A 22,555-nucleotide genomic window follows, 5' to 3' on the forward strand; every position below is an offset into this window, starting at 1 on the left:
GCAATTGTGAAAGACGGAACCGCATAGAAGCACACCGTCACACCAACCCCCATGACAGCCACTCTTTCCAACTACCATTCCTGCGAAGAACACGACGACCGATTGGTGCAATTTTCAGCTTCTCTCCCCGTCTGTTTGTCTCCCTCCCTCGTTCCATGGACCTTTGTCGTCCGCGACGCCAAGGTGCCTATTCTCTACCCCCCCAATCCCTATGGTTAGGGCCAGGGTTTGGGTTTCAACTTTCAATTTCCCTCCTCAAATCTCGGCTCTTGCTCTGAATCCCTCACTCACTCTATCTTAACTTCTCTCTGTATCTAGAATGGCAGAACCAGATCAGGGTGCGAATACAGCTCCCTCTTCTTCTTCTTCTGCCTTTTCTTCTTCGGCGACGCGTAGGGAGTCTTCAGGCAATGCGGCGTCGTCGTCGAGCTCGTCTCGAGTTCGTGAATCGGAAGATTACCTCGACCAATATCAACACCAATTTCCACATCCAGAGCTAGAGCCTCGACAATTTGACGTGCCTTACCGAGGAAACTCTAACCCACTGGCTATTGATGACTCATCGACGGTTATCCGGGACGACAATTGGTCTTGCGTCATCGTCCTCCTCACCTTCTGGTTCTTCGGTTTGTCTCTCTTTCTCTTGCTCTTGCTCTTGCTCTTGGTTCCACTATTTCATTCGTTATTTAATTTTTCCCCTCCAATTATTGGTAATATAGGTTTTGTCCTCCATTTTTGGAATAATTAGTTTGACTGCGATTCGTTGGTATGATAACCTGATCATTTTTTGAGTATTTCGCACATTCCATTCTTGTTGTGGCAAATCTGATCATGTTTTGAGTATTTCACACATTCCACTGTAATTCTGATTTTCGCTAATTTATTGGTTATTATTTCAATAATGCAGTATCAATGACTCTTATCCTGGGGGTTTACGGGCCTGTGAATATACTTCTTGGCCCTAGTTGCTCCTTTCTTGTGCAACCTAGCCCCATTTTTGTGCAGTATATAAAGGTAATTAGCCCCTTTTTGTACTACTTTGTTTACTGATTCTAGTAGTTCTTTAAGGTGATGTGTGGTAATCTTGGTTGGTTTATAATAGGTGGAAGAGTTAAATGAGTCAGCCCCTGGGCCTCTGTTATACGGGTTCTATAAAACTCCACCACTTGATACTGTTACCACTTGGTCTGAAACTCTTAATGTCTCAGTTCAAAGTGATTCTCACCAGGCAAGTTTGAATTTTTAGAATGTTCCTTCTCCTTCTCCTTCTCTCTTTTTAACTAATGCACTTTTAACATTTGTAGTCATTTATTGAACCTCAACATATTCTTCTTGATTTGGTGGGATTTTTCTGTTTTTTCAGAAGTGGCTATATTTCCTAAACAAGGGCTCTCAAATAAATATTTCATATAGTCTGAACCCCCCAAGCTCCGCGGCCTTTCTCATAATCGCTGAAGGTAAATTTTTCTTCTAGAAATTATTAGTGTTATATATCAATTGGGTTTCTGATGGTTGATTCAAATCTGTCTTCATGTATGAAGTCGGTCATATTTTTTTTAAGATGGATTATATTTACAGCATATTTACTTATCTTTGCTACGCGAATTTATTTACTTGTCTATTGGGTTTCTGAGGGTTGATTCAAATCTGTCCATCATGTATGAAAGTTGGTCATATTTTTTGAAGATGGAGTATATTTACTTATCTTTGCTACGCGAATTTGTTTGATAGCCAGTAATGATGGTCAATGTCACAGATCATGGCAAGCAATTGAACCTACATTATTTGATAGAACCCTAGAGTGAATATTGTGGAATGGATCCTGTTGCCTTCATTTCTCCAAGTCAATTGTAGATTTGTACATTCAAATGTTTTGTTAATAATGTCTAGTTGTCTGCTCTCTCCCTTTTCTTTCTGGATCAATCTGGAGCCATAAAATAGGAGTGAGGTTTGGAGATCAAGCTTCACACTGAAGCCAGATTTAACCTACAATAAGGCCCACTTGAATCACAACTACTTTTTTTCCCTATACTTTTCACAAAATCTTCTAGGCGCATAATGTGAAATTTTATTGTGATCTTTCTTGTATTTCTATAAACTGATTGCAATTGTGCATTCAGTCTCCATATTATTCTGAATCTGGCACATTGCAGGGAATGAAGGCCTTACTCAGTGGCTTGAGGATCCTAACTATCCTAATACTACCTTATCGTGGAACCTCATTCATGGTGAGATGCAAGTTAGAAAGTATGTCTGTTCTGTCTTTTTTAATTTCTGATCCTTAACCGATGTTGGCAACTTCTGCTTACCAGGAAATGGTATGATTACACAGCACATATTTGAGTCTTCTAGTTATTATGTTGCAGTGGGAAACATAAACACGGAGGAAGTGGAGGTAATTACAAATATTTAAATTCTTATCAAAAGTAATCGGTTTGATAAGTTTCTGGCCTCCAAATTGATCTATTCATTATTGCTGAAGCATTCGTGACAACAAGTCCACAAATCCATTACTTCTTTAGTTACTAGCCTATAGAGAGATTCTTTTGTGCTGCTTATCCTTCTTGTTCCATGAGAAGTGAGATTTAGGTATAACTGAAAAATGAAATAAAGTAACGAGTGTTTAATTCTTCTTTGGAAGCTTTGGACTCCCATCTCTCATTATATGGTATATTTGGATTGGGTATATGAGATTATTAAATTAAGACAAGTTGGTTTGGTTGTTGTGATTTGCAAGCTTAAATACTAGTAATATCTAAAGTGCTTTGTGGGAGAACCAATTGAACCAGTAAGGTTATGTGATATCCCTTGTTAATTAATAAGTGTAGGTGGTATATGAGATCTCACATTACTTGGGAGAGAGAAATTTTTATTCTTTATAATGATTCCAATGGAGCTCCAATTGTACCATTGATTAGTTCTTTTGCAATATAGGCCTAGATGTGGCTTGGGCCTTCATTGGGGTGTCACAAATGGTATCGGAGCCTATCCCAACTGGAAATATGAGACTTAAGAGCCGTGCCACCTGTGATGGAATGGCCAGTAGAGGAGATCAGGAATTTAAAGGGGGGGTGATTTTGATACCCCATACTAGCTAATGAGTATAGGTGGTGTATGAAATCCCACATTGTTTGGGAGGGAGAAGTTCTTGCTCTTTATTATGATTTCAGCTAGGCTCCAATCGTACCATTGAGTATTCCTTTTGGACTATAGGTCTAGATATGGCTTAGAATTTCCTTGGGGAATTTACAAGTTATTTGCTTGCGCAACATCTAAGGTAGAACATTAGTTTCTAAGATTGATTTACAATTTTAAGTGTTATGGTTTAGAGATAGAGAAGAAGAAATGGATAAAGGGAAAGTGATGGGTAGTTCAAAATTATGCCCTACCCTCATGCTATTGCATCATATATACTTTAGCTTACATTTTACAATTATGCCCTAATGGGGTATACTTACTACAACTATGACTTCTAAAACCTTAGCTGGCTTTGACATAAGGACTTAGTAAATATATATGCAAGTTGTTCTGCAAAATTCTCAAAAATGTAGAAATATAACCGCTCAATATCTTATCCTGAATGAAGTGATAACTAATCTCTATATGGTTAGTTAGTCCTTTCATAAAACATAGGATTAGGGGCAGTATGTTATGCAAGTTTATTATCACAAAATAACTAGAGAGGAGTAGGAGCCAGGAAGCCAATCTTTTGAAGAAAATGTTGCAACCATGTCAACTCACTAGTAATGTGAACCAGTGCCCTGTATTCAATGTCTGTTGCTAGAATGAATTACCATGGTTTATTTCTTACTCTTTCATGTAAACAAATTTCATTCCAAAAAGGTACAAGATCTGGAGTAAATCTTATATTTGAAGGAGACCTTACCCAATTAGCATCTTAAGACGTTCTCGTAGTGGGATGTTTGGGTAGAAGATTATTTTCATGGAATCTAGGGGATGGGGTCGGGGAGGTGTATCGATAGTTTTTCCAATTCGGACTTTGTGTATTTTGGGTAGGTTTTTATGGGCTTTTGGGTCATTAGGGGCTTTCTTGTATGGGCTAAGTGTTTTTATTGTATACGTCCAATATACTTGGTTACTCTTATTGATATATATATAATACTATTACTTATAAAAAAAAAAAAAAAATGACATGTCCATTTCTCCTTTATAACAATCCAAGACTATGAGCTCACTTAAGATAGCGAAGAATAAAGGTTACAACATCCCAACGTGAGACCCATGGAGTTTCCAAGAACTAACCCACTACACTCACTGTATAAGAAATGTTAGTTCTGGTGATAATAAGATAATTGGATTTCCAACAAGTTGATGATACTTGCTTGGGTCTTAAAATAACCCTTTTTTTTTTATTTGCACCAGGTGTCCAGGAATAGCGTCCTGACTAACCCCTAGGGGTTGGCTCAAGTGGTAAAGACCTTGGTCTTGGTGGTATGCTCCATCCAAGGCCCATCCAAGGTTTGAATTCCACTGGGTGCAAACAATCTCTAGGGGCCATTGGATTGAGGGATTTTCCTCTTGAAAAGTCTACAATTTGGATCCGTAGGTATATCAATAGATCGAGCAACCAATAAACCAATTTGTTCCAATAGGTTAAGTAAATAATTCCTCTGAGATAGGCTAATACCCTTTTTATACCTACCAACTTTAATCTCAAGAAAGCATATCGGGTTTATCTAAGTCGTTCATGTGAAACTGACAGAGTGAAAACTGTTTTAACATATCAATGCCTCCTGAGCCATTTCTAGTAATTACAATGTCGCCCACATACACTAGCAACAAAATGTAAACTACATCAATGTGTTGGCATAATACTGAATGGTCTGTCTGACATTGAAGAAGACTAAACTCTAATACAACATTAGAAAACTTTCCATACAATGCTCTTTAGGATTGCTTTAAGCCATATAATGCTTTCATTATCTTGCACACAGCACCCCAATATCCCCCCCCGAGAGCAACTAACCCAGGTGGTAGATTGTGTGAACCTCTTCAAGTAAGTCACCATGTATACGAAGTTTTTTTAACATCCAATTGAAATATGGCCAGTCAAGATTAGCCATAAGGGATATCATCAATTGAACGGAGGAGATTTTGGCAACTGGGAAGAAGGTCTCCTCATAATGTCAATAGGCTTGTGGATAAAATCCTTAGCAACCAATGTACATTCAAACGTCCCATAGAACCATCGAGAGTGAACATCACTGTATATAACCATTTACATCCAATGGTTGGTTTAACAAGAAGCAAAGGAACAAGATCCCATGTCCCCATTGTGGTGAAGGACATCTATCTCAGCCTCCATAGCTTTCCTCCAACCCGGGTTAGATAATCCTTGAATATGTTAGGAGCATTGAATTTTGAAAATAGAGAAGTGAAATAAGAGAATGAAGAAGATAAGGCATGAAAAGAGACAAATTGACTGATAGGGTTTTAGTGATATAAGAGCGGGTATCTTTTTTGGGAACAACAGGTAGAGAGTTTGAAGCACTACGTAAATTTGAATGTGAAGACAGAGATGAAGATGGTGGAGGCATGGCAGGTGGCCTATGCTTGATAACCAAATCAATCTATATGAATATTTTGAGCATGACATTTGTTCTTTCTTCTTTTTCCCGTGTTAACTGTTTTTTGAAGGAACCCCCTTGCTTGTGCTATCATTAAAATTCATAGACTAATATGCAGTTATTTGTGAGGATTTTTCGTCAAATACCCCTCTGATTTGACTACGTTGAGATTCACTGCATGTGCTTTTTTGGAAAAAAAAAAACCCCCATGCCATGATTCATTTTGGATCAGGTCCATCTGTTACAAATTTTGTCCACCCTCATTAATAGGAAACACATAAGAAATGAAATTAAAGTCAAAATTAATTTTTTTATAGGTGTAATAAAATTTTTTTGATCAACAGAAATCATTTTTTGTTGATCAACTTGTTCAAGCACTTCCAAACACCGGAGAATAATAAAAATATATTTGCAGAAATCATTTTACAATGAAACGCACAGAGCTTTATATACAAAAAGGCTAATTGCTTGTCAGAATTGTAGAATTCATGTAATCATGGAGCTGCTAATTTGGTAAGTAGCCCTAGGTGGGACAGTATGGGAGAAAAAAACTAAGGACACAATTTTAATGGAATTTAGGTCTTGAATAAGCGTTAAGATGGTTATAAGGTGACTGAAACATTTAATTATGTTACAAGAAATACCTTTTCCTCGATAAAATGTTGCCGATCTTTTCTAGTTTATATTAGCATTGTTTGATATTATTCTAAGCAGTTGTGATGTTTCTTCCTCGTCACCATTTATGCTAATAACTTATATTGGTCTCTTCACCATGCAGGTACACTTAAACCTCAGAGTAAAGGCTTATTTGTACAATACGACAGGAGCTTATTACAAGTGTACTTTCGCTGATGGCCTCTGTGGCTTGGACATTTTGTTTCCCAATGGAAATGCTGCTGTCTTAACCTCTCCTATTCCAGAAGAGGTAAAACTCTAGTTTATTGGTGATTAATGCCTTCTTATGGTTAACGAAATAGAATAATACTAAGAAGCAGGATTTAGTAAAATAGATGAGAAAACATAGAAAATCCAACTATGTATCAGTGTGGATGGTTCATATCTTCAAAACTTTGTGCCATAGATGCCTCATGTTGTTTAAATAATTAATTCACTTGACATCACCAAAATTTTTAAATTGAATCCCATGGTTTCAAAATGGAGACGTTGGAAAAGTACCTTCTTACCCTCCTTACTGGACTGAACCTTTTCAAATATAAATTTATCATCAACTCCTAATGTTACGTTTAGTCAGAATTTGCTTTGATTGCAACAGGGAAAACCCAGTGATGAGTGGTATGTCAAATTGTCTTATGGACCAAGATGGGCTACGTATATTGTTGGCATAGGTATCATTTCTTTATTTGTTTTTGATAAGTAAAGGTATTTTTTCTTAATCCTTCCTATAAGAGAAACTTTATGCATAAATGTAGTACCTAAATATTTCTTCTTGTAGGTGGAATGACTGTGCTCATGTTCTTGGCCTTCAACTACTTAAACAAGTTCCAATTTGTCCATGAAGATGGAAGAGATGTTCAATATGGGGATGTAAGATCCGAAAGAGCCCCTCTGCTTTCATACAAAGATGATGATCTCTCAAGTTGGGGTTCATCGTATGATTCTTTGTCACATGACGAGGATGATATTGAGGACATTCTTGCATTAGGTGCCCCTGAAGGGAAGTCACTGGGAGATGGTGAAAACAGTAACAACACCCGACGTCTTTGTGCAATTTGCTTTGATGCTCCTAGGGACTGCTTTTTCCTTCCATGTGGGCACTGTGTGGCTTGTTTTGAATGCGGAACTAGGTAATCACTCTTCATCATTTCTGCACTCCTTATGTTGTCTTTTGTGATGAGGAAAATTAAATAGGACTACTACAACCTCATCCTGTCATTTTACCTTGTGGCGTTGCTGTCCAGCGGACAAATGTCGGCCCTTTTGGTCCAATTTCTGCTGTTTAGCTCAATGAGCTATCCAGATCTCGAATTAGTGGAATTCACTCTGCTTGCTTGCGTCCTATTATATAAAAAGTTTTGCCCAGTGACCTTATCCCGTAACAAATATAAAATGATGCAATTGTACGGTGATGGTATAGGTTCAGTACTTCATTTCCAACAAGCCCGAACCTTCTTCAAACCCAAGTTTGACAAGAATAAATGTCAACTAGAAATCATTTTCCTTTTTTTTTTTTAATTGGTGAGATGTACATCTCACTTTTTCTAGTCCAACACAATTACACTCTATTGTCGTCTGAATTACAACTACTTTCCTTGGCATTGACTTTTCCCCATGCTGAGACTTCTTCATCACTCTAGCACGAGTAATCATTGATGACTTACAAATGGTTGTGGGTAAAGGTGTTAGGCCGCGTTTGGATGTTGAGTTGAGTTGAGTTGAATTTATATGATAAAATATTGGTAGAATATTATTTTTTAATATTATTATTATTTTAAGATTTGAAAAAGTTAAATTGTTTATTATATTTTGTATTGGAATTTGAAAAAATTGTAATGATGAGTTGAGATAGGTTTGGATCCAAATGTACCATAACCTGCCAGAATGTTTATTAAGCATTTTATTTCTCACTGCTAGCTAAAGCATGGTGAAAGTTTGGCTTCTTCCAAGTTGCAAGTCTGCTGATACAATCTCTAATTTTACAATTCGAACTTTTGTAGCACCTATATTGACAGGATATGAGAACACTGGTGATTCCAGTCTTATGATTTTATTCAATCTAATGCTTGCAGGATAGCAGAGGCAGCTGGCACTTGCCCGGTCTGTCGTAGGAACATGAAGAAGGTGAGAAGGATTTTCACAGTTTAAGCAACATAGCTGCTTCTTGTCAGATGGGCAAGACCGGTTGAGTAATTTGCAAGTGGATTGCTCATATACACCCTTGCTTTCATGCTGATCTATTGAGTAAATTTTTTTTTTTTTTTTTTTTGGGGGGGGGGGGGGGGGGGTCGCATCACTTCAACAAATTGTAGCTGGGGCATCAGGTAGCAGCATTTGAAGGTGGAAGGAATGACCATGTCTCGTGTTTTTTTTTCCTGGTTGACATTTCCACAATGTAATACAATTTCTTGGTATAGGAATCTCACAATACACGCACTAAATTCAACGTAATTGAAATGTTTTTATTCATTTTGTTGCGTTAGGGTTGAGGTGATCTTCAGATATTCTGTACATAATAGTGAAAAAGTAATAAGAAATAATGATAGAATATTGAATAATAGTGAATAGTAATAATAAAATAATGAATAATAGTGAAATTAATACTCTACCAATAGTGAAGATTCTTGGATATTTTATTCCAATTTTTCCCCGGTTATAATTATACCAATTACGTATGATTATACAACAAATCACGATGTTTGCCTTTTTTAGGTCCCCTTTGCCTTCACCATTCCTCCTGTGAAAAAGGCTTTCTACAGGCGTCCCTCAGCCATTCTTCTTTTTTTTTTTTTTTTTTTTTTTTAAATTTCTGTACAGGCTTACAGCAGGTGTAAGTCTACTGGCTTAAAGGCCAAAATAATTGCCTGCAGCTACTTCGATATAACAAAAACTCGAACCCAAATATACACACAGCATCACCAAAAGCTTTATTTACTCTTTCCCACAGTTTCTATGAAAATGAGCAATTGAAGGAAATAGTACGACGCACCCCCTATTGTTGCATACTGCAACTTCTCAGTCCCTTGTACGGCTTTGAAATCATCTTCTCCCGCACGATTGAAGCCCCCAGCCAACCACCCCAACTTCTTGTATCCTCCTTCATATAACTTTGTAGCTGCCATAATGGACCTGAGCAACAGGAACCCAAAAATGAAAAAAAAGGACCAAAATTTGGTTGAATTTTCAAGTCCTGCTGAATAATATTCATGCACATTTTCATCAGATACGAAACTAACTCTCACCTCAGACCTTCACCGCATGCTACAAGGAGTTTAGAGTTCTTTTCAGGAGCAGCCTTCTCAACTTGTAGTAGAAAATCAGGATTCATGGTGGTGAAATACTGGCCAGTCCATAGCCCAATGTAGCCAAAATGCACCCACTTCTTGAGAAGAGTAATGGGACCGTTGTCCTTGTCCTCGATAAACAATGGAACGTGGAGCGAACCCTCCACATGTGCTTTCTGTCTCTCCCACACGGGCCGGATATCCAGGAGTCGGAAGCCCTCGGTATCCATGGCTGCGGCGGCGTCCTTTGGCTGTATGGCCCTGATGGCCCCAGACTGTATGAGCTGCCGGGCATTGCTGCTGGACGCTGCTTTGACTCCAAGTGTCGGTCTTCTTTGGGTTGTGGGAAAGGGCGGCTTAGGTTTATTCTCGTGCTTCGACGAATTGAATATGGATAAAAAGCTCGGTTGGAGTTGGACGGCCATCTCTCTGTCTGCCTCTGCCTTTCCTCTCTCTTATCCTGAACTCACCCTTGTTACTTTTTTTTTTGTTTTTTCCCCTTCTGAGCTATTTATAGAGCTGCCATTGCGTAGTTGGATTTCAGCGTAGGCCCCATAGATGAGGCTAGTTTATTACCAAACAATTATTGAAGAGTAGAATCCAATTACAAGTTTTTTTTTTTTTTTTTTTTTTTTGACAAATACAAGTTTGTTTGTTGATAAGTCTAAGGTTTGGTTTGGATATCTAAAATCAAATTATCTCATCTCATTTGATATAATTATTATAATTTGTTTAAATTTTTATATAAAATATAATAAATTATTCAACTTTTTTAAATCTCAAAACAAAAATAATATTAAAATTTTATATTATAATAATATTTTATTCAACTTTCAACAAAACATCTCATCTCATCTGAACTGCATAAACAAACGAGGCTTAATGCTTGTTTGAAAATAGATATCATCTCAAAATTCTCATTCTATCTATTTCTCAAACATAATTTAAATATAAACTTTTTCAAACTAATCATTATAAATTTTTCAAATTTTTAAATAAAAATAAAAATAATTTAACTTTTTCAAATTCTCAAATAAAAATAATGTTATAAAACTATATTATAAAAATATTTTAACTTTATAATATTTTTTATTAACTTTCTCCTTTTCTAAAATTAAAAAAATATTCAATTGAAACTATTTTACTGCTATTCACAAATTATCTTATTATTATTTATAAAATTCTTCTCTTATTTTACTCTTCAAACGAGCATGTGCATTGCTATTATAAATATCTATCGCATCTACCTACGTAAAAAAAATATATTAGTATTTGATATTTTGACACCTTTGATGACCTTCCACATTTTCCTGTTGAACTCCTGCGAAAATTGTTAGGTTTGGATAGTGAGTTGAGATGAGAGTTAAAAGATAAATAAAATATTATTAAAATATTATTTTTTAATATTATTACTGTTTTTATATTTAAAAAAATTAAATTGTTTATTATATTTTATGTGAAAATATATAAAAATTATAATAATGAGATAAAATAGGATGAGATGAGATAGATGAATTTAAAAGTGTTTTTGAATGAGCCTAAAATTCGTCTGAACTTACGGTTAACAGTAGTTAAGCGTGCACGTGCTTGATTTATCGTTCTCATAAGTTTAGTTAGTTTAAATCAACAAAAAGAATTTCAATTTAAACCTGTGTATTAATAATATTAAATTGAAAAGGAAAGAGTTTGAGTTGAATATACCAACTCCATAAACAATAGAGGAAATCTTCTCACCGGTCGGTCTGATATCCTCCAATGGATGTTTTCCATGTAGCTTTTCCATTTCACATCCAATATCCCTGCATACAGCTGATAACCCCCAGTAACTGCTGTAACTCTTCCCCTTCCCCTGAGCTGCATTGAGCACCGATAGGTTGCATTTCACGCTCCAGTTTTAGAACTGAGGAATTTTTCAAAGACTGGCAGAAGCATTTAAAAAAATATATATGAAGCCACAAATCCGACACTTTAATGTGGATATAGTTATTGGTTTGGGACTAAAACGATAGAGAAGGCTCATGGATTATATTTTATACAATTTAATACCCTTTGTGCGTATGAGCTAGGCATTAGGGACCTCAACACACGAAGATGTTCATTCAATTTCTTCCTTCTGTTTCTTTCAATAGCGATGTGAGTCATCCGCTGGCTCTCCACTTCCTCGCTCGTGTTGATTGTTCTTTGACTTTTCCTCTTGTTCTTTGCTTCGGGTACAGGGCTCTTTTGCAGATTTTCACCTAGAAAATGGAGCTGCGCGCACTTGGGTATTTTCGAGAAGAAACGTAAATTCTGAAAACGTCCGTTGGTTTTATCAGATGAGAGATCAAATATATTATGTCTAGTGTAGAATTGCATACGTGGCTTGTTTTGATTGAGGGCTCTTAAACGCCCAACCGTTCCAAAGAGGAACCAAAAACAATAATATTAAGCGAACAAAGCTGACGTGCATGCTTGCAATGACGAGGCCAAGGGTGGCGAGTGGGGGCATGGCCCCAAAGGCTCTCTAAAAAAAATATAGTAACTAATTTTTTTTTTCATTTCATTTTTTTTTATTTTAAGAAATTAGATTATAATATAATATTCACATTAAGTTATTTCTCTTATGAAACTTATAATTATCTAAGTGAAATATATTTAATAAAAATCCTCACACCGGATATCTAGCTACGTGGTATGTAATTGAGTTACTTAAAAACTTTTTAAATATATGTTATTGCTATATGTTATTTAGTGAGATACAAAACTTAGTTTATGATTTACATATATTACTTTTTTTTTTTTAATTCCTATATAGATCGGTTCTATAGTTCAACCTCACCTTTTAATTGCTTGCCCCTAGATGTAAAATTACCAGTATTCATGAAAAAATACAAATTTTAAATTTAATTATTTATTTCTTACTTTTACTCGTCCTTTTATCGCTTTGTTAAAAACTTAAAAGGTATTACTAAAATATCTGAATTCAACTATTTATTCTAAACCTAAAAATATTTGACCCCTCCAAACTTATAATATTGGCTTCGTCCCTATATGTTTTACGAGCATTTAAAATACAATATCAATCCCTTGGTGCTTACTCCCGATAACCCTCAACCCTCCTTAGGGACAATCATTTTTGCACTTCGGGTGCTCACTAGGCAAGAACTTTACCTTTCCACGATGTTTGCCGAAGTCACAAGTTTCATGCTCCTTCACATTGCTGGCCTAAGGACAAGCACTTTCGCTTTTGTGGGGCCGTAGTTCTTTGTCCCTAGGGGCAAGCACATTTTCATTTCCAGCCTACTCACAAGGTGGCGAGCATTATGCTTTTTCATGAAACTTTTCGAAGTCGGGAGCTTTAGGCGAGCAACATGTGGAGCAAAAGTGTTCATCATCTCAGCTAACATCGTGGAAATGAAAGTGCTCGCCCCAAAAGTGCTTAAGATTGTAGAACATTAAATATGTTTTCTTATATGCAAAGTACGAGCACTAGGGACAACAAAAGTGCGAGCACCAAAGCGATGTTATATCACTTAGGTGAGCAAAAGTGATAATTCAATATTTAAAGTGGCGAGCAAAAGACATAGTCGGCATGACGGGCAAAGGAAAATCAACCCTTTCTTGATAATCGCAAGGGAATTCTTTCCCCTCATAATTGTGATGTGGTCTAATAGAAATCGGTCATGCTCAGCAATCTTGAGCAAGAGGGAAATTTTCTTTAGCTCTGTAATCACGAGCAGTGTGATGACTAGACTACTTTTGCTCGATATTCCCAAGCAAGGCCTTAGTTTCATTCCTCCTCGATAACCCCGAGGTGTCCTTGTCCTTGGTAATTGCAAGATGGCCCTGTAGAGATAGACCTTGCTCGGTAATTTTAAGTGAGGGTAGATTTTCTTTTGATCTGTAATCACGAACAGTGTGTTGATCGGACGGGCCTTGCTCGCAAATCCCAAGTAAGCCTAGTCCCTCTAAGACACTACTCGAAATCACCGAACATCAAGAAAATATGTGCTTGCTAGGAATTATTGAGCAAGGTGGTCTTCACAAGACCCCACTCGCGATAATTGAGCTGGACGAAAGTATGGCCTTGTCCGGAAGCATTGAGCAACACCGATGTCGAGCTCCTAATTACCGAGCAGGAAAAAACGATGTCCTTTTGCTCAAAATCACTAAGTAAGGCCGATCTCTATAAAAACCTGCTCGGTGATCTTGAGCAGGAAAAAATGAAATATTTGCTCCAAATCACCAAGCAAGGTCGATCTCACGATTACCGAGGAGGAAAAAAACTAAGCTCTTAGCGAGTTCATTATCAATAGCTTGAGAGCTCATGATATAATTACTTTGCAACATTCACATAACAACGACCATAGAAGTAAAATTATAGGAGAAAAAGGTTAGGAAAAAGTCACAAGACAATAGATGTATAAAATTATAAATACAATCAAATTAGTGTTGCCCTGAAAAATTTTATACAAAATGAGATCAATCTTCAGTATCCTTGTTAACAAGGGGATTCCATGCCCAAATCCATTACAAAGAAAGATATTCCCACCAATGCAAAAATGCATCCAATAAAATGGCAAAACCCATCTTTTCTATTAATAACCATTTGAGATGTTTGGTTTGGCAATCCCATTTTCACACATTTGTATGCTCAAACCTACAAACAAACAAGAAAGCCAAGAAAATGGAAACACCAGCTCATCGTTAATGTATCAAATAACAAAATAGTCTCATACCCAATGTTTGAAGAAAAGAAAAGTAGAAGTATTTGGAGAAACAAATCTTCAACTTGAAAACTTCTTTACTCCTCTTGATCTTCACAATGCTTGCATTTTTCCTTCTTGCCATGAGATAGAAGTATTTGATCATGGATTTGCTTAGACTAGGTGTCACAAGGCATAAACAAAAAAAAATTAGCAAGAGCAAAGAAAAATGACAAAAAAGTTTAGAACTAAAGTAAAATGGAAAACAAATGTTATTGAGTAAGAACAGAAACATAGAGATCAATACCATATTGAGAGACGATGAGAGATTGAGATGAAATGGAGACACTCAAAACCCTAGTGAAGACAATTAGGCATTTAAATAGAACAACTTGATTGCAAGCCAGTTAACGTGAATCATGGGTAGAATTGAAAAATGAACATGGACGCTCAATTAATGGGGTGTAAAAATGGGTAGAAGAACTTAAGCCTGCAAAAGCTAGCGTGCACGATAAGAGATAAAAAGAAGTCTCAAGGTGTGATAGTCCTACACTTATTAAATGGATATTGACAAACTTAGAAACAAGCTAATCACTATAATCAGTTCATCAAAGGACCAAAATCAGTCGATGGGCGAGATTAGCTACAAAAAATATAGAGGGAAAATCGATTTTGGTGAAGTTGAAAGCGTGAGGAGCCAAGGCAAAGTCGACCTTAACTCCGAAATCGGCAGGGCAATTTGAACATCCGAAGGATAAGCAGTTGGACTAAGGAGTTGATGGCTAGAATAGTTTACAAAAGGCCAAAATCAGTTGCAGAAACTACAAAAGGGAAATCAATTTTGGTGAAATCTTGCAGAAACCACAACGGGAAAATTAGCTTTCCATCCTCCAAGGAATTTATGTTCGGGTGAGAAGGGGTTGGAAGCAGTCAAAAGGGCAAAATGGGAAGATCAATGAAATGACCAAAAAGGACAAAGCTATTAGCAGGCACAAGCAAAAGAAGTGGAGATATTTTTGTTTGGCGCAAATTTACCATAACAAATACCATTGGAGGGATTTTGGATAAGGTTATGGCTTTGCAATGTTGTTTACAAATTGATTTCTAAGGTTCTGGCAAATAGGATGAATGAAATTTTGGATAAGGTGATTTCCTGGAACCAAAGTGCCTTTATCCCAAATAGGCTGATTACCGATAATATAATGATGGCTTTTGAGCTACTTCACTCTATGCATTCCAAAAGGAAATGTAGGGTAGGTTCCATGGCCATTAAGTTAGATATGTCCAAAGTCTATGATAAAGTAGAGTGAGATTTTCTAGAGGCCATGCTTTTTAAGCTGGGCTTTAGTCAGAATTGGACGGACCTAGTGATGGAATGTGTAAAGTCCGTTTCTTACTCTGTCGTTATCAATGGGGAGCTAGGTGAGACCTTTTTTCCCTCTAGAGGGTTGAGACAAAGCGACCCTCTGTCACCTTACTTATTCTTAATCTGCGCTGAAAGCCTCAGCTCTATGTTGTATAAAGCTGAATCTAAGGGACGGGAGCAACAAGGGGCGGGATGAGAATTAATCACCTCCTCTTTGCTGACCATTGTGTAATCTTTTGTAGAGCTTTGCTAGCTAAGTGGTATTTAATCCATGATCTTTTGCTGCAATACGAGGAGGCATTAGGCCAAACTTTAAACAAAGAGAAGACAAGAGTTTTCTTCACTTCGAATACAAAAGAGGAGACAATGAACTTCATTCTTCAGCAAGTAAATGGCTCAAGAAATAACAACTATAACAAGTACCTTGGTTTCCCAATTTTGGTTGGGAGATCAAAGTATGAGACTTTCAGAAGTCTAAAGGACAAGATTTGGAGACGGATCAACAGCTGGAAGACCAAGCTCTTGTCCTTTGCAGGGAAAGAGATTCTTATAAAGAGTGTCTTGCAGGCCATTCCAGCTTACACAATGAGTATATTTAAACTGCCCGTACTGCTCCTCAAAGAAATCGAGGCTCTTTTGGCTAGATTCTAGTGGCATCATAAAGGAGATGGGAGAGGCATTCACTAGAAATCATGGAACTCTCTGGGCTTGGTCAAGAACCAAGGTGGTCTGGGCTTCAGGGATCTTAGTAGTTTTAACAAAACCCTTCTTGCTAAGCAAGCTTGGAGGCTGATTAAGGAACCTCATTCTCTGTTTTCCAGAGTTTTCAAATAGAAATACTTTCAGAATTGTGATTTACTGGAGGCTAAACTGAAAGGCTCATCATCTTCCTTCCTCTGGAGAAGCCTTTGGTCCAATGTGGATCTGCTAAAAGAGGAGACTGTTTGGAGGGTAGGCAATGGTGTTAGTATAAAAATCTGGAAGGATAAGTGGCTTCCTAGCCCAGTGACTTACCAGATTCAAACTCCTCCAAATATTCTTGATCCAGATTCTAGAGTGGAAGCTTTGATAGAAGATGACAGTAGATCTTGGAAAAAAGATTTGGTGGCAGCAGTCTTTAAGGAAGAGGAAGTCAAGTGCATTCTTTCTCTACCCATCAGTAGTAGAGGCACATGTCACAAACGCATTTGGGCAAGCTAAAAAAAAGAAACCTTCTCGGTCAAGAATGTTTATTTTTTAGCAACTATGCTCAAGGGGAGACACTCAGGTGAAGGCTCAAAAAAGGAGGAGAATTCTGAATTATGAAAAGATCTTTGGCACTTAGAAGTTCCTGGCAAGGTAAAATTGTTTATCTCGAAATATCTAAATAATATCATTCCCACCAAAGAAAACCTTTACCGAAAAAATATTGTTGCTAACAATCTCTATCCAATCTGTACAAGAGAGGTGGAGACCTCAGTGCATGCGATCTGGGTATGTGCTGCTGCAGCAGATGTGTGGGGAGGGGAAACTAGCATTTTCAGTAAATGAAGGAGACATGTCTCTGATTTTTAGCTCTTATGGACAGAGATGGTTACTTTACTTAATAAGGAGAGTCTTGAATTTGCCTCAATTCTAATGTATCATCTTTGGGCCAGCCAGGAGGAATGCCTTCATCTTTCAAAACCAATTTTCGCAACCTGGCACAGTCACAACAAGGGCTCAGTCTGAGCTCTCCTTGTTCAGAGAGTACAACACAATCAACAGTAATCGAGCTGAAGGATGCATGAGCAGACGTCTAACTCAGACATGGAAGCCTCCTAATTGGCCTTTTGTCAAAGTAAACTTTGATGCAGCATTCGATAAGGTCAATGGTAGAATGGGGATGAGGATAGTTATCAGGGACTATGCAAGCAGTTTACAAGTCTATTTGACAAGCTTTAGGGATCACATTCACTCAGTCTTTCAAGCAGAAGGAGAAGCTCTCCATAGAGCAATGGGTTTATGCCTCGAGCTAGGTCTGAGCCATGTGTTTTTCGAAGGAGATGCCAAAGTAGTCCTAGATGTCCTAATCTCCAAAAAAGAAGACAACTCATGGCTGGGACAACTGACAGAGGATTTGCAGAGATTCTGGTTTGCAATCCAACTTGGCAATTGCTTTTTGTTCATAGACCTGCTAACCGAGCTGCTCACACAGCAGCTAAACTAGCTATGTTTTATGTTAGTGACAGTTTTTTGTTAGAGGATAGCCCTCCAGAGGTCAAAAATTCGGCTTTGGTTGATTTAGTTTGTATGGCGTAATCCTCCATATCAATGAAATATTTTCTTTTCAAAAACAAAAAAAAAAAAAAAAAAAACATTGGAGGGCAATCTCATCTATTTCAGGTGCAAAATTACCAAAACATCCATCAGATTAGTCACACGCAGACAATATATTGAAGGACAATTCTGTCCATTCAAGTACCAAGAATTTGACATCAATTGTCCATCTATCTATAGAGAATAGACGTAACTCGCGAGCTAGTGATTAAGGGTGTAATCAGTTCAGTTCGGTCCAGTTTTGAATATACTTTGGAACCAAATTGGTCTAAGTCGGTTTTGAAACTTTGAGAACTGAGACCGATCGATTAATCCAGGGAGCCAAAACTTTCAATTTTTTCCATTTTGGTTTGATACTACATATTTGATTCGGATTAGTTATATAATTTACTAACTTGCATGAATATATAATCTAATTAATAAGTGCTATATAATACACTAAGAGCACTCTCATTAGATTATATAAATGTAAATTCAATGAGAGTGTTTAGCTAATAGAGTCTCAAAATGTGTTGAATTGGATTATGCAAATGTAAAAGGGGATGGCTTTTTGTAACAGTAAGTTAGTGTTGTGGGCTAAATTTGATGGTTATTGTAGCATGGCCAAAAGAAATAAAAAAATATTTTCTTCCTTACTTCCTACCATGATTTGGTTGCAATAGTTTTTTGAGGGCTATAATATTATTACTAAATAACATATAATCGATATAATGGTAAAATATAATAAAATTAAATATTTTTTAAATTTTTAAAAAATAAATTAATATTAGTTTATTATTATATAAAGAATATATGGATAATCCAATTCTCAAATTGGATTTGAATGGAATAGATAAAGACAAATTCATGTCATATTAGCTAAAACTTGGGTTTGAGTTTAGTTATTCCGATGAGAGTGCTCTAATATGTATTGTATGCATAATATAATGTGTTTGATAAATCTTATCTCGCATGTATTAAGTCGCTACTATATATATATATATATATATACATACATACACACAAATACATGTTAGTTATCAAAAAAGTTACTAAAAAATTGTAAGTAAGTATATAAACCGAGATTGTCAAAATAATCCTACTGTCTGGCGTTACTGAATATGTAAGTAAAGATATAAGCATATTATATATATGAGCATATATAATATAAGCATAACTTAATACTTATACCATATTATATATATAAGCTTGTAACTTAATATGTAAAGATAAATAATAACATGTTAACAACTTAATATTGATATTCATGTTTAAGACTAAGTTTATATCCAATAAGTATAAGTAATAATATTAAAATTTATGTTATAGTATAAGTAATAAGATTAAAATTTATGTTATAGTTATTTTATAATATACACAATATATATAACATATATGTTATCTGTTATACTATAAAAGTCGCTATTGCCCAGTGAGCAGTGTTTTTTGTTTGATGCCTATTTTTACATTTTTGCCCCTTTGTCTGACCGAGTGTATTGATGCCCATTTTTATATTTTTTCCCGAGTGGTGCTACAGTCACCAAATGAGTGTCCGAAGATGTTTTGAATAGTTATTTTAGTTTTTTATTTTTATTTTTTTAATGTATTTTATCAATTATCATAAATATTTTTTAAAAAATAAAAAATTCATAATATTATTAAAAAATATTTCCTTAATCATTAATTAAAAAAAACACTATTGCACAGTGAGCAGTGTCTTTTGTTTGATGCCCATTTTTGCCCCTTTCTTTGACCGAGTGTATTCATGCCCATCTTTATGTTTTTTCTACTGTGCTGCGGTCACCGAAATGAGTGTTCCGAAGATGTTCCGAATAGTGTATTTTAGTTTCTTATTTTTTTCATATATTTTTTTAATCATCATAAATATTTTTTAAAAAAGTAAAAAAATTTAAAATATTATTAAAAAAATATTTCCTTAATTAAAAAAAAAAAAGAAAAAAAAAGAAATGCTAGTCACCCTGCTCGTAAGTCTCGTTCATGTATCCCGCTCGACGTGGCCTACACATTTGCAAACAAAACAATTATTTTAAAACACACGGAAAGCAACGGAACTATATCCTCCTGCGCGATCTCTGCTTCTCCCTCGCCCATCTACCTCATTCGGCGCAGCCATCGACACTGCCGCCTACCTCCATCTCCGACCTCATCTCCAACCTCCAGACCACAGTTTTTTCTTCTTTTTTTTTTCCCTCCCCCAGACCCCGTGCGATCTCTGCTTTTCCCTTGCCTATCTACCCCGTTCGGCGCAGCCATCGACATCGTTCCCTCCCTCCATCTCCGACCTCATCTCCGACCTCCAGACCACAGTTTTTTTTTCTTTTTTTTTTCCCTTCCCCAGACTCATCGACTTCGCCCTCCCTAGACCCATTTCGCCGTCCCCAGCCCCACGAGTTCGAGCCCCACCAGTTCATGGTCCCCTCTTGGCCATCTCTCCGACAGATCCAAGGTCTGTTTTTTTTTCTTTCTCAGTTAGTTTCTCCTGCAATTGATGTCCGAACGTTTTTTTTTTTTTTTGTGATTTGTTTGGATTTTTTTTTTCTTCTGAGCTATGTTGCAGTAGTGTTGTTATGATCTTTACTTATTGTACTAAGGAAGGGAAATAAAATGGAACGATGGAAAAATTTGTGAAACAAGAGATTGCAATTGACATGTTTGTGAAAATGCCTGTGAAAACCGAAAATGGAAATGGAATGGTCTCTCAGTTATATGGAGAAAATAAATAGGTTCAATACTGCAATTCTATGGAGAAAATAAATAGGTTCAATACTGCAGTTGACATGCTTTTTTATTTCAGTTTTATTTCAGGTTGATGCAATATCCGTCTCATTTGCTCTCTCTCATATGTAGTTCAGTCAATACACAGTGACCATCTTCTTGATTGCAATGGTCATTATTTTCAACATTGATATAGCTGATGCATTGTTTCTCTCGATGTACACTATTTTCAACATAGATGTCATAATACTTATTTCATTATATATCCATCTCTAACTCTCGTATTACAACTATTTTTATAAAACTTTATTTTAATATCCTTGTTTCACATGTTGTATATTTGCAAACAATTTGAACGTTGCAATGGATGCCGACATAGAATTTTCAAATAATGATTGTGATGAGGTAGAAATTGATAAGGAGATTGGAGGTGATGAAACAATTGAAGAACCTACGGTTGGAATGCAATTTGCATCTATAGAAGAAGTGCATGCTTATTATATGAAGTATGATAAGAAGAAAGGGTTTGGGGTATCCAAAAGGAATATTAGATAGGATGACAATGGGATAGTAAGATAGTTTTGCTTGGCATGCGCGCAAGGAGGCACATCGAAGAGTACGGTTGCCAATATTATGAAACTAAGACAAACAGTAAAGATGAGATGTAAGGTTAGGATTAATGCGGTATTATATATTGAAGGTGGATATATTATATCTAAGGAGATATTGGATCACACCCACGCCTGTAGTCCGGGGAAGGCAAGACATTTCAAATACTTTAAGAAGGTTGATGCTCGTGTCCTAAGAGGCTTGAAATAAATGACGAGACAGGAATAAGGTTGTCCAAAAATTTTAAGTCTGTGGTTGTTGAGGGGGGGTTATGAGAATGTAACATTCGGAGAGAATGAGTGTCGAAACTACATTGACAAAGCACGATGGCTTCACCTCGGGATTGGAGGTGGTGTAGCTCTATGTAACTATTTCGAAGATATGCAAAAAAGAAATCCAGAGTTTTATTATAAGATTGATGTTGACAATGAGATGCAATTAAAGATTGTGTTTTGGGCAAACGCCCGAAGTAGAGCTGTGTATGAATCATTCGGAGATGTGATTACATTTGATACAATATATCTGACTAATGCGTATAAAATGCATTTTGCACCATTTGTGGGTGTGAACCACCATGGGCAGTCAATCCTACTCGGGTGCGGATTGATATCCAATGAGGACGCAGATACATTCAAGTGGTTATTTCAGTCATGGTTGCAATGTATGAATAACCAACCGTCAAATGCAATCATCACAAACCAAGACAAGGCCATGAAAATTGCAATATCGAGGGTGTTTCCAACTTCTAGGCATCGATTCTGCTTGTGGCATATAATGAAAAAACTCCCTAAGAAATTTGGCTCACATTGTCGATACGGGAAAATCAAGAGTACCCTACATAGGTGTGTATGTGACTCTTTCAGTCAGCATGAGTTTGATGAACATTGGTGTCGTATGCTCGATACATATGATTTGCATGAGAATGCATGGTTAGTATCACTGTATAGTGATCAACATTATTGGGTGTCGGCCTATGTTAGAGACACATTTTGGGCAAGAATGTCAACCACACAGCGAAGTGAATGAATGAATGCATTTTTTGACGACTACGTTCACTCTAGAACTACTCTGAATCAATTTGTTGACCAGTATGATTCGGCCCTTAGGAGGAAGGTAGAGAATGAAGCAATTCCTAACTTCAATTCCTTTAGTACAGACATTCCTTGCATAAGTCGTTATCCTCTTGAGAAGCAATTTCAAAGTGCATATACTCTTGCTAAATTTAAAGAGGTACAAAAGGAATTGCAAGGATTTCTATATTTGACTACTAAAGAGATGGGGTGTGACGATGGTAGATATATGTTTGATGTTGTGGATGAGGTTCAAGTTGGTAAT

At 36.5% G+C, this 22,555-nt stretch overlaps 2 protein-coding genes across 3 annotated transcripts; one reads left to right on the forward strand and one right to left on the reverse strand.

Annotated features, from left to right (window-relative positions):
- LOC121264587 (E3 ubiquitin-protein ligase APD2-like) lies at positions 1–8,732 on the forward strand. 2 transcript variants are annotated; one of them, XM_041167850.1, is made up of 11 exons: positions 1–183; positions 319–626; positions 908–1,014; positions 1,103–1,228; positions 1,364–1,457; positions 2,154–2,228; positions 2,313–2,395; positions 6,367–6,513; positions 6,862–6,934; positions 7,042–7,393; positions 8,336–8,732. In XM_041167850.1, exons 2-11 carry the CDS (start codon positions 320–322, stop codon positions 8,409–8,411), a joined length of 1,440 nt encoding a protein of 479 aa, XP_041023784.1. In that variant the 5' UTR covers positions 1–183; position 319; the 3' UTR covers positions 8,412–8,732. The 2 variants fall into 2 exon arrangements, with proteins under 2 accessions (XP_041023784.1, XP_041023783.1); XM_041167849.1 differs by having other exon boundaries at positions 1–626.
- Positions 8,539–10,032, reverse strand: LOC121264588 (rhodanese-like domain-containing protein 10). The gene is made up of 2 exons (XM_041167851.1): positions 9,506–10,032; positions 8,539–9,392 (listed from the first exon to the last, which is right to left on the reverse strand). Exons 1-2 carry the CDS (start codon positions 9,970–9,972, stop codon positions 9,191–9,193), a joined length of 669 nt encoding a protein of 222 aa, XP_041023785.1. The 5' UTR covers positions 9,973–10,032; the 3' UTR covers positions 8,539–9,190.
- Between the last annotated feature and the right edge of the window lie 12,523 nt (positions 10,033–22,555).

This window comes from Juglans microcarpa x Juglans regia, chromosome 5D (genome assembly GCF_004785595.1).
Source record: "Juglans microcarpa x Juglans regia isolate MS1-56 chromosome 5D, Jm3101_v1.0, whole genome shotgun sequence".
Lineage (NCBI taxonomy): Eukaryota > Viridiplantae > Streptophyta > Magnoliopsida > Fagales > Juglandaceae > Juglans > Juglans microcarpa x Juglans regia.

Excerpts from the sequence above, each read along its gene's own strand:
- LOC121264587 (XM_041167849.1), top strand. The coding sequence starts at position 320 with ATGGCAGAACCAGATCAGGGTGCGAATACAGCTCCCTCTTCTTCTTCT. Across the intron at positions 2,229-2,312 it reads ATCGTGGAACCTCATTCATG|GAAATGGTATGATTACACAG; the intron begins GTGAGATGCAAG and ends TCTGCTTACCAG. Across the intron at positions 2,396-6,366 it reads TAAACACGGAGGAAGTGGAG|GTACACTTAAACCTCAGAGT; the intron begins GTAATTACAAAT and ends TTCACCATGCAG.
- LOC121264588 (XM_041167851.1), bottom strand. The coding sequence starts at position 9,972 with ATGGCCGTCCAACTCCAACCGAGCTTTTTATCCATATTCAATTCGTCG. Across the intron at positions 9,393-9,505 it reads GCATGCGGTGAAGGTCTGAG|GTCCATTATGGCAGCTACAA; the intron begins GTGAGAGTTAGT and ends CCTGTTGCTCAG.